Genomic DNA, 14,454 nt, shown 5'->3' with positions numbered 1-14,454 from the left:
TTTTTAATAAAAAGTCAAAATTTGTCATGTAAGCTGTAAAAATATATTGAATCGAAATAACAGCAATTGTGGTTTTTGCTAGGGAAAAAAATAATAACACGGATTTAAAAGCATGTTCTCACTCCGGGCGAGCTTTAGTTCTGCAGGCATCTTATTTAGTTAATATGCAGCAGCACGGCGAAATTCAAACTTAAGCGTGTTTACTTCGATCTCTGAGCACCAATAATTGACGCAAGTTTGCAAATCTCGGAACTGGGTTCGTATTCAAACAATATTTATTTAACGGATTAGAATCAGAAAACTTATCGAGACAATCCAACCGTTTCACAAATGCAACATGCTATGCATCATAATGATTACTAGACTATATGATTCTTGCACAGGTGTGCCTTAAGCTGTGCACTTTAAAATGTGCATTTTCTATCCTACTGCACAATACTGCTGCCCCAGAATTGAACTTTTCGATCCTTTGCTGTTTTCAAAGGCATTTCAAAGAATTTGGCATTACATCCAACCTTCCTTCCAACCATACATAACAACAGCACAGCACCTCCACATCCAGCATCTTCAAATCAAAGATTGTCTGATACCAACCATCTGGACAGCTACAGCAACCATCAGTTTGCTTGACAAAATAATTTTTATGCAGTGTCAAAAATCGTCACGGGATGCTCAACTGAAATCTCGTTTTCTTCACCCGCTTCTCAGCACGTCTGCAGATTTTTTTACATGAGTGGGCCAATTTTCACATAAATGATGCACTTTGGAAAGCTATTCTCCTCATGGCTGAATCCCAGCTTTCACTGTGTAGGAATAATGGCAGACAACAAGTATGGCATCATCTGGGTGATGACTTGGTAAATAATGTAGATTGAGGTAACCGTGGTGGCAGATTATTATGGATGTTGTAACAAAGCTACATTTTAATAATAGCATTTTGGTTACTGCACAGACCTACTGTGAACAGATTTCGAAATGTAAATGAATGTGAGACTCTTTGTGACCACATTTGGAAATCAATATGACTAAATTCTCTCCTATAGCTTCAAATGAAAGTTTGTTTTTCTTGTATCCATTTTGTTTTGACCATTTCTCAATCACCCTTTGCGTTAAAACTGGATTATTGTGTATAGTTTCCATAACAAGTGTCTGTCATCAGCCCATAGCAGAAGGCTGTTTTGCATTCTTCGGTAAGCAGCTGATTTGACGGCTCCTTCTGGCAATAAAATATTTAATCACTACTTGATTGCACAAGTCGCATTTCTGCTTCCAGCGCCGTTTGGCATTTTGAGTCCAATGTCATGTTCAGTTATAAGCAGCTCATGTAAAAAATATATTGCAAAATAAAATACATGTTTGACACATTTAGGTTTGGTGTTTACATGCATTATTGCATTATCAACTCAATGTTCTAACTGTTTTATTGTCATTGTGCACTTTGTTCCCGGAATCGCGTGCGACTGGACAATCAATGGGTTGTCATTAAAACATTAACCAGCTTCAACCACATGTGGTACCTTTTATATGCCGTGTTTATGACATTAGAGAGAGAACAAATCCATCATTGTGGATTATCTGCTCCTACTAATTTCCTGCATTTTCCCAGAAATTAGATTTACACAGAAAACAGAACACCAATGTGTGAGTGAAGCTTCCATTACTGTTTTATTACATGGACAGATTTATAGACAGGTGTTTTTAATGTGCTTATCTTTTTTCAAAAACCTAATAAATGGTAGGGTGTGTTGGTGAGGTAGATGTCAAGTCGGCCTTGTTCTCGTCTTCCTGAGAAGTCAGACCACCTGATCATCATTTCCTTAGTCATTTCATAAATTCACCTGACGCGCATGAATTACTTCCTAAATTACATATTGTAGCTGGCTGTTCTTTTCTTGTCACTGTATGCGGATAAATGTTTACTGTTGTTTTGAGGAAAACATTAAAATGACCACAATATCTTTGTTCATTGTGAAGTCAAATTGGTGAAGAGTATGATTGAAATAAGCATATATTTCAGAGATTCTCAACCCCGGGCCATGAATAGCACTAGTCCGTGGGCCAATTGGTCACGGGCCATTCAGAAAGAAGAAATAACTCGAGCATTGCTCGTTTATTACTATTTCTTTCGACCTCGAACAGAAGTTTTATTTTACCTGACTTTCTGTTACATCGGTCACTTTTGACGCAAGTCAAGGCGTGCTTCTCAGTCACATGATAGGTTATCGCTGAAATGAAACCTGGGAGCTATGAAAATAAGTAAAAAGCAAACTTCTTTGGAAAGTTTCTTCGCGAAGGGCAAAATGCCCAGCCAGCAGACAGAAAAGGAGCCTATGACTTAATTTAACATACAGCATCAGGAGTCCGTCTTGAAATACTGATTTATGTTAACGAGAGATTCCAAAAATGTTTGGGACCATTCATGAATGTGATATCTCCATTTGTCATTGAATTCTGGGACAGGTACTTTCATCATGAAATAAGTTACCACACCCTGATTTTATCTACTAGCCCAACCAAAAAAATGTATGTTCTAAAATGTTGTTAAAGCGCTATTTAAATCAATATGTATTGTATTGTAAATAGTTGAATAGCTCGTAAAGTGTACCCAGGATTGCGTGAATGTATCTTAATTTAAATTGGGTGGAATAAACAACAGCAGCAGTCTCCATGGTCATGTGAGAACTGATATACGGCCATGAACGTTCCCCACCAGCAGATGTATAATGAGTCCCGTGGATGTGTATTAAAATAGCTATTAAATTGTGCTGACTTGAGCACTTCAGACACTAAGTACGGAATGTCAATGCATGTTGACCTTTAAGGGACGAAACAAACAAAATGGTAAGTCCTTTTGTCAGTTTCAAATATTTTGAAACAGCTAAAATTTGGTGCCGACAAGAGAGTTGATCTGCTTGTCAGAATGGACAGAGTGTTCCATTCAATGATTGTGACACTGGAAATGTGACATTCCTTCTTGCAACATTAACTGCTTAGTGAATTGCATGCACAATTGGTTATTAAGCACTTTCGGAACACTCTGTTGGGGACAATAGTTGGTCATTATCTCTTCAAGGTCATATATAATGTTGGGAATAACGCTGCTAAAAGGTCAAGTGGTTACGTGACACACCTACATGTAACTATAATGTCAGAAAAGTGCACATGAGGCTCTGACAGGATGTTTAAAAAAATACTCAGTTGTTTGGTCCAATCATCCATCTATACATCCTGCCATTTTCTGTTGTGCTTTATGCTCACAAGGGTCTCGGTGGTCCTGAAGCTTATCCCAGCCGTCTTTGGGCAGTTGGTGAGGGGCACTCTGAACCGGTTTTCACGCCAATCACAGGGCATACTGAGACAAACAATGATCACACACACACCTCGGGACAATTTGGAGTGTTCAATTCGCCTGCTTAGTCTAATCGGATCAGATTGTTTTTATTTCTTTTTAGAATGTCAGTAGTTCAGTGACTTTTTCTGAAACCGAAATATAGTATGTGATGTAGTCTATGTGCTACCTTTCTTTATTTGGATGACCATCCCCGTTGGTTTGTGTTTTATGTACACAAGTATATGTTGGATTTGACTTGTATTAATGGCATGGATATGTCCTTTTCGTGCTGTAGATGTATGTGATCTCGATCAGTGTCTGTTGGGTCACTGTCAATGAGACACTCAATTACCATAATGCATACATAGCAATTACGTTGCAAGGAAATAATCAATAATGCATAAATTCACTAAAAGGTTGCCTTTGCCCTATAAAATAGAGAGCCATAAACAGATGGATGTTCAACTATTCCTTCCCCATGTTCTTTGAATTTTAATTGTCCACGCTATTATCATTTCAGGATTCAAGGGCAAAGACTGCTCCATAGATATTGACCTTTGTTCATTTGGGATGTGCACTGAACATACTGTATTGTGCACGGAAACAAAGGATGGGCAAAATGTGTTTTGCTTATGTGAGAGAGGTAGGAAGACCTTTGACAGAAATGAATGCAAAAAGAAAGTGTTTGTGCGTTTGTGTGTTTGTGTGTGTGCGTTTGTGTGCGTGTCCATGTGTATGTGCATTTAGGTATGTGCGTGGGTGCATGCCTGTGTGGATGTGGGTACATGCGTGTGTGTGTGCGTGGACATTTTTATACACAAAAGAAATGACTTCACTGGTGTTAAAGAGACTCATCCATGGCGTTCTACTTCAGTCATGTTTGACTGATTTCAAAATGTATGCCTACAAGAATTTTTGTTTGGGCTCACTTTACATGAGGACAATGTATATATAGCCCATTAAAAAGGCTGCAGATACGCTTAGTAATTGCACGTTATCTGTGTAACTTACTCTATAATTTCAGACCCAGTGAGCGCAAATTCATGTTCACAGGGTGTATGTGTGCATATGTGGCGTTCTTTACATACATCCATATTTATTCAGATATATTGCCTATCAAAGCTCATATGTCCACCTTCTCTATTTGGTAAAAGTTAATGCAACCAAATCAATGACTAAGCGACTTCATTTCGCCTGCTTCACATATGCCGTGCATATGACGAAATGAAAGAGTGTGAGTTCCTATGTAAATGAAAGCAACTCACTCGCGAGGTGCTGTCCCACACCACCTCTCAAGGGAACACTAAAATCTTACCTTGCCTTGGATGTTTCAGATGGGTGAACTTGGCATTCATATTATTGAATGCTTGCCTGCTTAATTTGTTACAAAACCTCTTGCTCATATCCTCCGTTGTCACATTTTGTGGATTTGTGTTCTTCAACTATATAATGTCAATTATTATTTCTAAAGATGAGTAAAATGGATGTTAGCGTGCCAACATCATTCTAAAACTCTTAACGGTTTTTAATAAGATTTCTAAATCAAAAGTGGTTCACTCTCATGAAGACAATTGTACCATTTAGGCATATATAAAAATACACACTTAGACTTCATGTATTAAATTGGCTGTGTATGTGCATGTGATATGAATACACACATAGTAGCGGTGGGCCAATCTCTTGGGCTCTCTTGTTCTGGATAATTGGTAAAATCAAACCAGGATTTCAATAACATGTTTTTATTTTACAGGGTTTGGAGGGGCATTGTGTGAAGTCAATCTCAACGAGTGTGAGTCAAAGCCTTGCCAGAATAATGGTGCTTGTGTGGATGGCACTGACATGTATCATTGCTCCTGCTCAGAGGGTAATGCCAAACGTGACTAGAAATAAATAAGTAAATAAATAAATACATACATACATAAATACATGAATTTATAAACAAAGTATATGTATATATATATATATATATAAAGTCTCGTTATATCGATATCGGATATATCGATAGTCCCGGTTATATCGATACTATTTCTATGCACGCACGGAGAAAATTACATGCAAACAGGGTCGGATATATCGATAGTCCCGGTTATATCGATATTTTTTCGGACTCCCTTGAATATCGATATAACGAGACTTTACTGTATATATATATATATATATATATATATATATATATATATATATATATATATATATATATATATATATATATATATACTTTGTTTATAAATGTATATATATATATGTATGTATGTATATATGGGTGGTGTGTGTGGTCATAATGTACCACTACACATATCCTCCAATAAAGGATATAACATTGCACTTTAATAAAAGCTGCAGTGTTACAGAATAATTAACAGAAAATCACTAAAATAATATTACAGAACGTATCATGTAGAATAAACCATGAACGGGCATACAATCGTAGTTTCTTTTCCTGCAAATGCTTTCTTGTTTGAATTAGTTCGACATGAAAGAGGAGAGAATCAAGGCCTCCTGTCACCAGTGGATCAGACTTGTCGTGCTCAAAACATGCATGACTTCCCACATAATTACCTGACATAGCTGTAGGAACAACTTATTATATGTAATAATAATACCATTTTAATTTAGGAGAGCAGTTAATGTGTAGAAAGCAAAATAAGAGGAATCAAGGCTAAGTTTACATTATGTTCTCTGCGGCCACCGCAGTCATGTTTAAAGATGACTTGGAATGGATGTAAGACACTGCAGGGAAGCCGGAGGACCAAACATGACTGACCATGATCGCTGTGGATGCCAGGCAGAATTTTTAAACGGTCGAAATATTTATGCACGTTGTGATTGCCAAAGTGGAGAGTGGGAAAAAATAGACTGTATTTCCCTCATGGTGCTTTCAAGTTGAATAACAATCTTGAGTGTTTTGCCATGATTTGCCCAGGTCAAAACGAACTAGCATCACAGCAAGCGGCTTTACGGGCACAGCGTGATCATGGATTTTTGCATTTTTTACAGTCTAACACTGAATGTGTGGTCAGGGAAGAGGTTTGAATTCACCTTGGTTGGGGCCCCTCATTTTATTGTGTTGTTACTATACAATCCACAGTTATTCATACAGTGCCTTCACAACTGCTGCATCTGAAACAAAGGACTCAACAGAACAGTTAACAAAACAAATAATATAGCAGAACCTTGGACAGTCATTTGCCTGATTACTATTGCCCGAAGCATGCTTCAAGGCTGCCTGGTGTCCACATTTCACATATCACCATCCCCCTCAGCAGTGACCAATAAGTGTCTGGCAGTTTTTTTTGCCGATTTGAAAAAGACAATATCCTCAGCTTCCTGATGAAATGGACACAACAGGTGAGACTGGGAAGAACAGTATCACCAACACGCACTACTGGCACTGGATGCGTTCTCTCTCCATTGTTTTTCTTCGTCTACACCAGGGGTGTCAAAGTCATTTTTTGCCGCGGGCCACATTGTAGTTACGGTTTCCTCTCGAGGGCCGTTATGAATTTGGGGAAGCCATTAGAATGTTTAATGCCCTCCACATATTACATATAGAGCGCACAATAAATTAATGAATAACTAGTTTTCAAATCTGAAATCAAGAATAATGACTGTTATTGTGGTTTACATCCAAAAATCAGAAATTTTGGTTAGGATTTTAGCACACATCATGGAATTTCACAAGATTGATTTGCTTTCGCGGGCCGAATAAAATGATGTGGTGGGCCGGATTTGGCCCCCGGGTCTTGACTTTGACACCTGTGGTCTACACAAACGATTTCACCTCAACACACTCAGCTGTCAAATTCATAAAGTTCGCAGACAATACCATGGTCATCAATCTCCTCAAAAACGGCGACGAGTCTGTGTACCGATAACAACTGTAGCTATGGTGCTGCCAACACAACATAGAGCTGAACACGCTCTAGACCGGAGAAATGATTGTGAACTTCAGGAATAATCCATCACCACAGCTGGCCCTCATACTATCCAACTGCCCATTGTCAACTGTCGAGACATTCAAGTTGCTGGAAATCACAGTCTCCCAGGACATGAGGTGGGAGCCTGACACCAACTCTATCCTGGGAAAGGGCCAACAGACTTCCTGAGGCTGCTGAAGGAGCATGGTCTGCCACAGGAGGTGTGACGACTGTTCTACACAGCAGTTATCAAATCAATGATGTGTTCTTCCATCACGCCACAAAAATGGACAAAATCTGACTTCCCAGGAAGGCCCGTGGACAACATGCTAACTCCACACAGGGAGGCCGGAGCTTGGATTGAATTTACGACTTCTGCGCATTGAGGTCGATGCGCAGACTGACCCACCGGACCGCTGGCTTAGAATATGAGTGTTAGAAAAATCCACGTTTATTTTGCCCTTTCTTAACCTATTTTTTTAATGTTTTCTAACAAAACTCCTAAAATGTAATTCACTCATCATTATTCACCCCGTGAGGTATCCATTTTTTTATTTTTTTTATTTGTAACATTTCATGATGAATGTCCGCCACAAAAGGACTTGTACTTGAATAGTATGTTGATCAGCCACTGAATGGGATTCCATCAGCTGAGCTGCTATAACGTTTAATGAAAAAGTAAGCCTGCATTTTTCTAACAAATGTTTTTTTTTTTGGGCAGGGGTAGTGGGGGGGGGGGGTGGCGTGTTAATGATGCAGTTTCTTTTCACTAATGATTGCATCATATTCAGTCATTCATTTCAAAATAGTCTCTTGCACATTCCGAATAGTACAAATAAATCTTAGATATTTTCTCAATCATTTCCAGTCCAGATGGTCTTACGTTAGAGTCATAGTTCTGATTAAACCCCTACTACAGGGTAAGCCCGTTATGCATTTTTAATGATGTCAGGATAATTGCCAAATTTTATGACTCGGAGAGAGGTGAAAATTGGTTCCTTGGTCAGTTTGAAAAACGATGAAATGATGAGTATTTGACCTGCACCGATAGTGCTGATGGCCCGGCATCCGTCATGGCGCGCCTGTAGTTGCTGTGTGTGACAGTGCTAATGATAGTCATTTTGGAGCGTGACCATACACTCCAATATATTTATGAGGAGGATAAGATGTCAGAATTGGCAGCACTCATTTTCACATCATGCCACTAACTGTTCAGTTGAAAAAAAACTGCCATGTGCCGAGATATTAATCAAGTAAAGCCATGCATAAAATTATTGTACGGCATATTTACGGACAGTAAGAAAGTAGAAAAGCTCTCCTGCCTATAAAATGAAAATGAAAATGACACTCTCTACCGTAGAAACCATCAGAAAGTTAACAGAAATCAGGCGGAAACGGTAAAAGGCTTAATTGGCAAGTACTAGGTCACCCTTAGTACTTGCACCCATGCACTGCACTTTTATTTGTTTAAATTAAGACAGCAAAATAACAAATGCATTGTATATCAATATTATCATAATATCACCACCATGGTGCCCATAGGTATGAGCTGGTCTCTTTCAAAAAGGCTGCTGAGCCCTGTTTCAAAATATATACAGTATATATGGTCGTTTGTGTCGGGCCAAAATCACCTCTTTAAATTTGCTTCAATTTTTTCACAAATTAATGCTGTTGCTTTGTCCACATCCACAGGCCGCGTTCTCTGCTTTTGGCCACATTTTTCAGCCAGGCGTAACTGGACTGCACGTGGTTTCCAAATTTTAGAAAGACAATTTACTGTCTGGGTTCTTGAATGCCTTCAAATGTTCTTCCTCATGCAGCCTCGGTGCACTGCATAAATTGTGTCGCATTTGGACAGGCTTGATTTGAATTTGGACACTATGTGCAGTTGAGTCACACCCGGAGTGACATCGTGCGGCGGAAAACGTGGCCTCCAAAAAACTCAACCTATTAGTCAGTCACCACACAGGGGATGTTATTTTCACATATTGTTGACCAATACATTGTTGGAAATTGCCTGCTTTGATGATGACACTTAAATGGCCGAACAAATGTGTGTGTATTTTTTTTCTCTCTTTCTCTTCATTTCAGGATTCGAAGGGTCGAACTGTGAAATCACTCATGATCAATGTGTTCATGGGTACTGTGCCAATAATTCCACATGTATTGACTTGGTTTCAGACTATGAGTGCATCTGCCCAGTGGGCTTTACTGGTGAGTTATATATATCATCATTGATGAAAAGGTTTCTTCAGCCGTCATCTGTACTTCTTTGAAGGTGTCGGACGTTTCGCATCTTGGATAAGAAGCAAAACGTCCGACACCTTCAAAGAAGTTCAGGTGACAGCTGAAGAAACCTTTTCATCGATGGACCACTCCTGTACGACTGAGAGCTTACACAGACTTCATTGTATCTTCATTGTATCTTCATTGTAATCATTTTTACATTCATGAATATGATGACTGCAAAACTCCCCATCTGTGGTTGTATCGCCGTGCACAAAAATAATAATAATCTTAGTTTTGTATACAGTGACAGTGAAAATCATCGAGAGTTTCACCATTAGAATTTATGTCCCCCCCCAATAACAAATGGTAGGATAAAAAATGGTGACCATTCATGCATTGTCATGATACTAAAATCAAATTCCTTTTCAGGTCAAAATTGCTCAGTTGCTCTCTCACCATGTATGGATGTTGACTACTGCAAAAATGGAGGAACCTGTTTCCATGACTTAACCGGAGAGCTACAATGCATTTGCCCACCAGGTACTTGTATAGTGTGGTAGACAGTACTTTCTTTGTTGGATTAACTCAGCATTATTTATTTCGAAATTGCAACATTCATGCGTGTATTGAACTGAATCAATTAACTTTTTTCAAATGGCAAATGCACAGTGTTACTCTCTACTAATTTAAGTACACCAATTATAATTACAACAACTTGGGAGTATTGCATATCAAATCCTAGCATATATCGAAAACCTCTGCCACTGCTTATAACAGCTGGCATACCTTCTCTGGTCTTATTGGCCAGGTTTTGGTTCAAGGATAATGTCAGTCCGCCCCCCTCCCTCCCCAAAAAAAATCAATAAAATCATAGTCTGTGATGAATCAGGTGGATTCTGTCAATGGTCACACATCCATCACTCCCTTAATCACACTACTTGCTTCTCTCAGGACACCACGGCGGGGACTGTTCCTCATCTTTAAACCCCTGCGTGTCCAATCTATGTGAACCTGATGTGACTCTCCGCTGTGAAGGTCTTGCAAATACCTACATGCGTGTTTGTCAATGTACCGTCACCGGAACACATTGCGAAATGCCTGTCGGCCATTGTGTTGATGGCCTGTGTCAATATGGATCAATATCAGAATCAGAATCATCTTTATTGCCAAGTATGTAGAACACACAAGGAATTTGTTTCCGGTAGAACACGCTGCACTAGTATCGTTGTCAAAAAAACTGCTAAGTGGCACTATACAGTTCCATTTTGGCTACTGTTGAAAGAGTTCAAAGAGTTAATGGCTTGGGGGAAGAAGCTGTTTAAATGTCTGCTGGATTTGGTGCGCATGGATCGGTAGCGCCTGCCTGAGGGGAGTAGCTGGAAAAGGTGGTGGGCAGGGTGCGGAGGGTCCAGTAGGATTTTCCGCGCCCTAGTTTGGATTCTTGCAGTGTGCAAGTCCTCGAGAGTGGGTAGGGCGGTGCCAATGATTTTTTCCGCCGTCCTAACTGTCCGTTGAAGTCGGATTTTGTCCATTTTTGTGGCGGCCCCGAACCAAACGGTGATGGAAGAACACAGGATGGATTCGATGACAGCCGAGTAGAAATGTTGCAGCACCTCCTGTGGCAGGCCATGCTTCTTTAGCAGCCTCAGGAAGTACATTCTCTGTTGGGCCTTTTTCAGGATAGAGTTGGTGTTGACCTCCCACTTCATGTCCTGGGAGACTGTGATTCCCAGGAACTTGAAGGTCTCAACGGTTGACACCAGGCAGTTGGATAGTGTGAGGGGTAGCTGTGGTGATGGATGTTTCCTGAAGTCCACGATCATCTCAACTGTCTTGAGCGTGGTCAGCTCCAGGTTGTGACGGCTGCACCAGAGCTCCAGCTGCTCCACTTGTTGTCGGTACGCAGACTCGTCGCCGTCTTTGATGAGACCGATGACCGTGGTGTCGTCTGCGAACTTTATGAATTTGACAGCTGGGTGCGTTGAGGTGCAGTCGTTTGTGTAGAGAGAGAAGAGCAATGGAGAGAGGACGCATCCCTGCGGGGCTCCAGTGCTCGTGGTTCGTGTTGTGGATGATATATTTCCCAGTCTGACCTGTTGTGTCCGTCCTGTCAGGAAGCTGAGGGTCCACTGGCAGATCGTGGGGGACACACCAAGCTGGAGAAGTTTGGGGATGAGGAGTTCTGGGATGATGGTATTGAACGCAGAGCTGTAGTCCACAAACAGGATCCTTGCGTAGGTTCCTGTGTTGTCAAGGTGGTCGAGGATGTGATGCAGTCCAATGTTGACTGCATCCTCCACAGACCTGTTTGCCCGGTAGGCAAACTGAAGAGGATCTAGCAGAGGTCCGGTGATGTTCTTTAGGTGGTTCAGCACGAGGCGTTCAAAGGACTTCATGACCACAGACGTCAGAGTGACAGGTCTATAGTCGTTCAATCCCGAGGGTGCTGGTTTCTTTGGAACTGGGACGATAGTAGACTGTTTGAAGCAGGATGGGACTTCACACGGCTCCAGGGATCTGTTGAAGATTTGTGTGAAGACCGGAGCCAGCTGGTCAGCGCAGACTCTCAGGCAGGAGGGGGACACTCTGTCAGGTCCTGCAGCTTTCTTGATCTTCTGCTGCTTGAAGAGCCGTCTAACGTCCAGTTCGTGGATCTGTAGGGCAGAGGGCGGAGATACGGTAGTTTCTGGTAATGGTGGGCAGACCGGGGAAATGGGGGTGTCCTTTTCAAATCGGCAAAAGTATGTATTTAACTCATCAGCCATACCATTGTTGTACACTGCTTGGGGGGAAGGTAAACGATAATTTGTTATTGCTTTCAGGCCATTCCACACCGATGCAGAGTCGTTAGCGGAGAACTGTTTGTTAAGCCTCTCCGCATAACGTTTCTTTGCGATGTTAATTTCCTTCGTCAGTCTGTTTCGGGCGAGTTTGTAAACTGCTCGATCACCGCTTTTAAATGCGGATTCTTTCTCTTTCCTAAGTTGCCTGAGTTTGGGAGTGAACCATGGCTTGTTGTTGTTGAATGAGCGGAAGGACTTTGTTGGTACACACATGTCCTCACAGAAACTGATGTATGATGTTACAGTGTCTGTGTATTCATCCAATGTGCCCGTTGAAGTTTCAAAGACGCTCCAATCAGTGCAGTCTAAGCATTCTTGTAGCGATAACTTTGCTTCATCTGTCCATGTTTTAACTGTCTTGACTACCGGTTTTACACATTTGAGTTTCTGTTTGTATGTGGGAATTAAGTGGATTAAATAGTGGTCAGAAAGACCCAATGCTGCATGCGCAACAGACCGGTATGCGCCTTTGAGTGCTGTGTAACAATGATCTAGAATGTTTTCTCCTCTGGTGAAACAGTCAATATGCTTCTTATATTTGGGAAGTTCACGGTTCAAACGTGTTTGATTAAAATCGCCCAAAATGATCAGGGGTGATTCTGGATATTTTAGTTCGAGATGGTTTACATGGTCCGCTAGCGTTTGTATACACGCGTTAGCATTAGCTTGTGGCGCGACGTACACGGCAACGAGAATAAAGGAAGCGAACTCACGTGGCGAGTAGAATGGCTTGCAGTTGAGAGACAGCGATTCCAAACCAGGGCTGCAGTGTGCGTCGAGCATCGTGACATCGGTGCACCATTCTTCGTTGATGTAGAAGCATAGTCCACCGCCTTTGGATTTCCCCGATTGCTCCGTATCACGGTCGGCCCGAAGGAGACGGAATCCGGGTAGGTGTAGCGCGGAGTCCGGGTGGCGGTCACTGAGCCAAGTCTCAGTGAAGCACAGCGCAGCAGAGCGGGCAAACGTTTTATTGGTCTTTGTGAGAAGCAGAAGTTCGTCCATCTTGTTTGGTAGTGAGCGTAGATTAGCGAGGTGGATCGATGGGAGCGGCGTTCGAAATCCACGCTGCCGAAGTTTTGACGAGAACGCCGGCTCGCTTGCCCCTCCTACGCCGGCGTCTCAAAGCTCCGTACAGAGCTGCTACGCCGCTCGCGAGCAGCCCCGAAAAACCTTGTAGATTTTGGTGTGTCGGTGAAAATAGTCCAAGAGTGGATTCCCCAATGCTCAGTAACTCTTCCCTCGTGTAACTGAGTCGCGTAGGATCGCAAAAAACAAATGAAAATGACAAAACCAGGAACAATCCTAGGGAGCGTGTGACCGAGGCTGCCATCCGCGGCGCCATCTTGGATAGGTTTGGAACATTGGAAAGTCTTCAATTGTGATCTTTACCTGCAAGATTCAGAATTGTATCACACTCATGGTTTTAATTGAAACTTCACTTTAATTAATTATGATGATGGCAGAATCATCTGAGGTTGATTATTTTACTGCGCGTCACATCTCACCATGCTTAAGCTACAACACAAAACAGATTTATGATATGTATTTGAGTGTGTCATTCATCAGAATGTAGATTAACTTTTCACTATCTTGATGTTACGTTCAATTTCTATGTGGGTGTTTTTATGTGGCAAGCATTGCACGCACGGACACAAATACGGAGGTTTGTGAATCGTTGTTCATTGAACTTGTTCACGTACAACATTGTTAGAGTACAGTAATCTCAAAATTAGATTTCCAAAGAATTTTGCCCTCTGCAGGCTAGACTGGTCGTTATTGTGAATTGAACATACTTGTTAGAGCAAGCAGTGTAGTGTTTTGAGTGTTGTAAAGACAGTCTCAGTGGCTACCTTTCGTTCTATGGATCTGTTTTTTTCTGTGTGTGTGTGTGTGTGTGTGTGTGTGTGTGTGTGTGTGTGTGTGCGTGTGTGTGTGTGTGTGTGTGTGTGCGTGTGTTTGTGTGTGTGTGTGTGTGTGTGCGTGTGTTTGTGTGTGTGTGTGTGTGTGTGTGTGTGTGCGTGTGTGCGTGTGTGTGTGCGTGTGTGCGTGTGTGTGTGTGTGTGTGTGTGTGCGTTTGCGTTTGCGTGTGTGTGCGTGGGTGTGGGCGTGTCGATCTATTGAAAAAAAAGGT

At 41.5% G+C, this 14,454-nt stretch overlaps 1 protein-coding gene across 7 annotated transcripts in view; it reads left to right on the top strand.

Annotated features, from left to right (window-relative positions):
• Positions 1–14,454, top strand: part of eys (EGF-like photoreceptor maintenance factor) — a 149,977-nt gene that overhangs the window by 34,760 nt on the left and 100,763 nt on the right. For all 7 annotated transcript variants that reach the window (XM_089011451.1, XM_089011450.1, XM_089011452.1 and 4 more), the window contains 4 exons: positions 3,852–3,974; positions 5,082–5,195; positions 9,340–9,462; positions 9,907–10,017. In XM_089011451.1, the coding sequence (XP_088867577.1) occupies positions 3,852–3,974; positions 5,082–5,195; positions 9,340–9,462; positions 9,907–10,017 (471 nt within the window). The remainder of the gene's footprint in view (positions 1–3,851; positions 3,975–5,081; positions 5,196–9,339; positions 9,463–9,906; positions 10,018–14,454) is intronic.

Source organism: Hippocampus bargibanti, linkage group LG13, assembly GCF_051943395.1.
Source record: "Hippocampus bargibanti isolate YZ-2025 linkage group LG13, ASM5194339v1, whole genome shotgun sequence".
Classification (NCBI taxonomy): Eukaryota; Metazoa; Chordata; class Actinopteri; order Syngnathiformes; family Syngnathidae; genus Hippocampus; species Hippocampus bargibanti.
The sequence above is the reverse complement of the archived record's forward strand: the minus strand, read 5'-3'. Positions and strand labels throughout refer to the sequence as shown.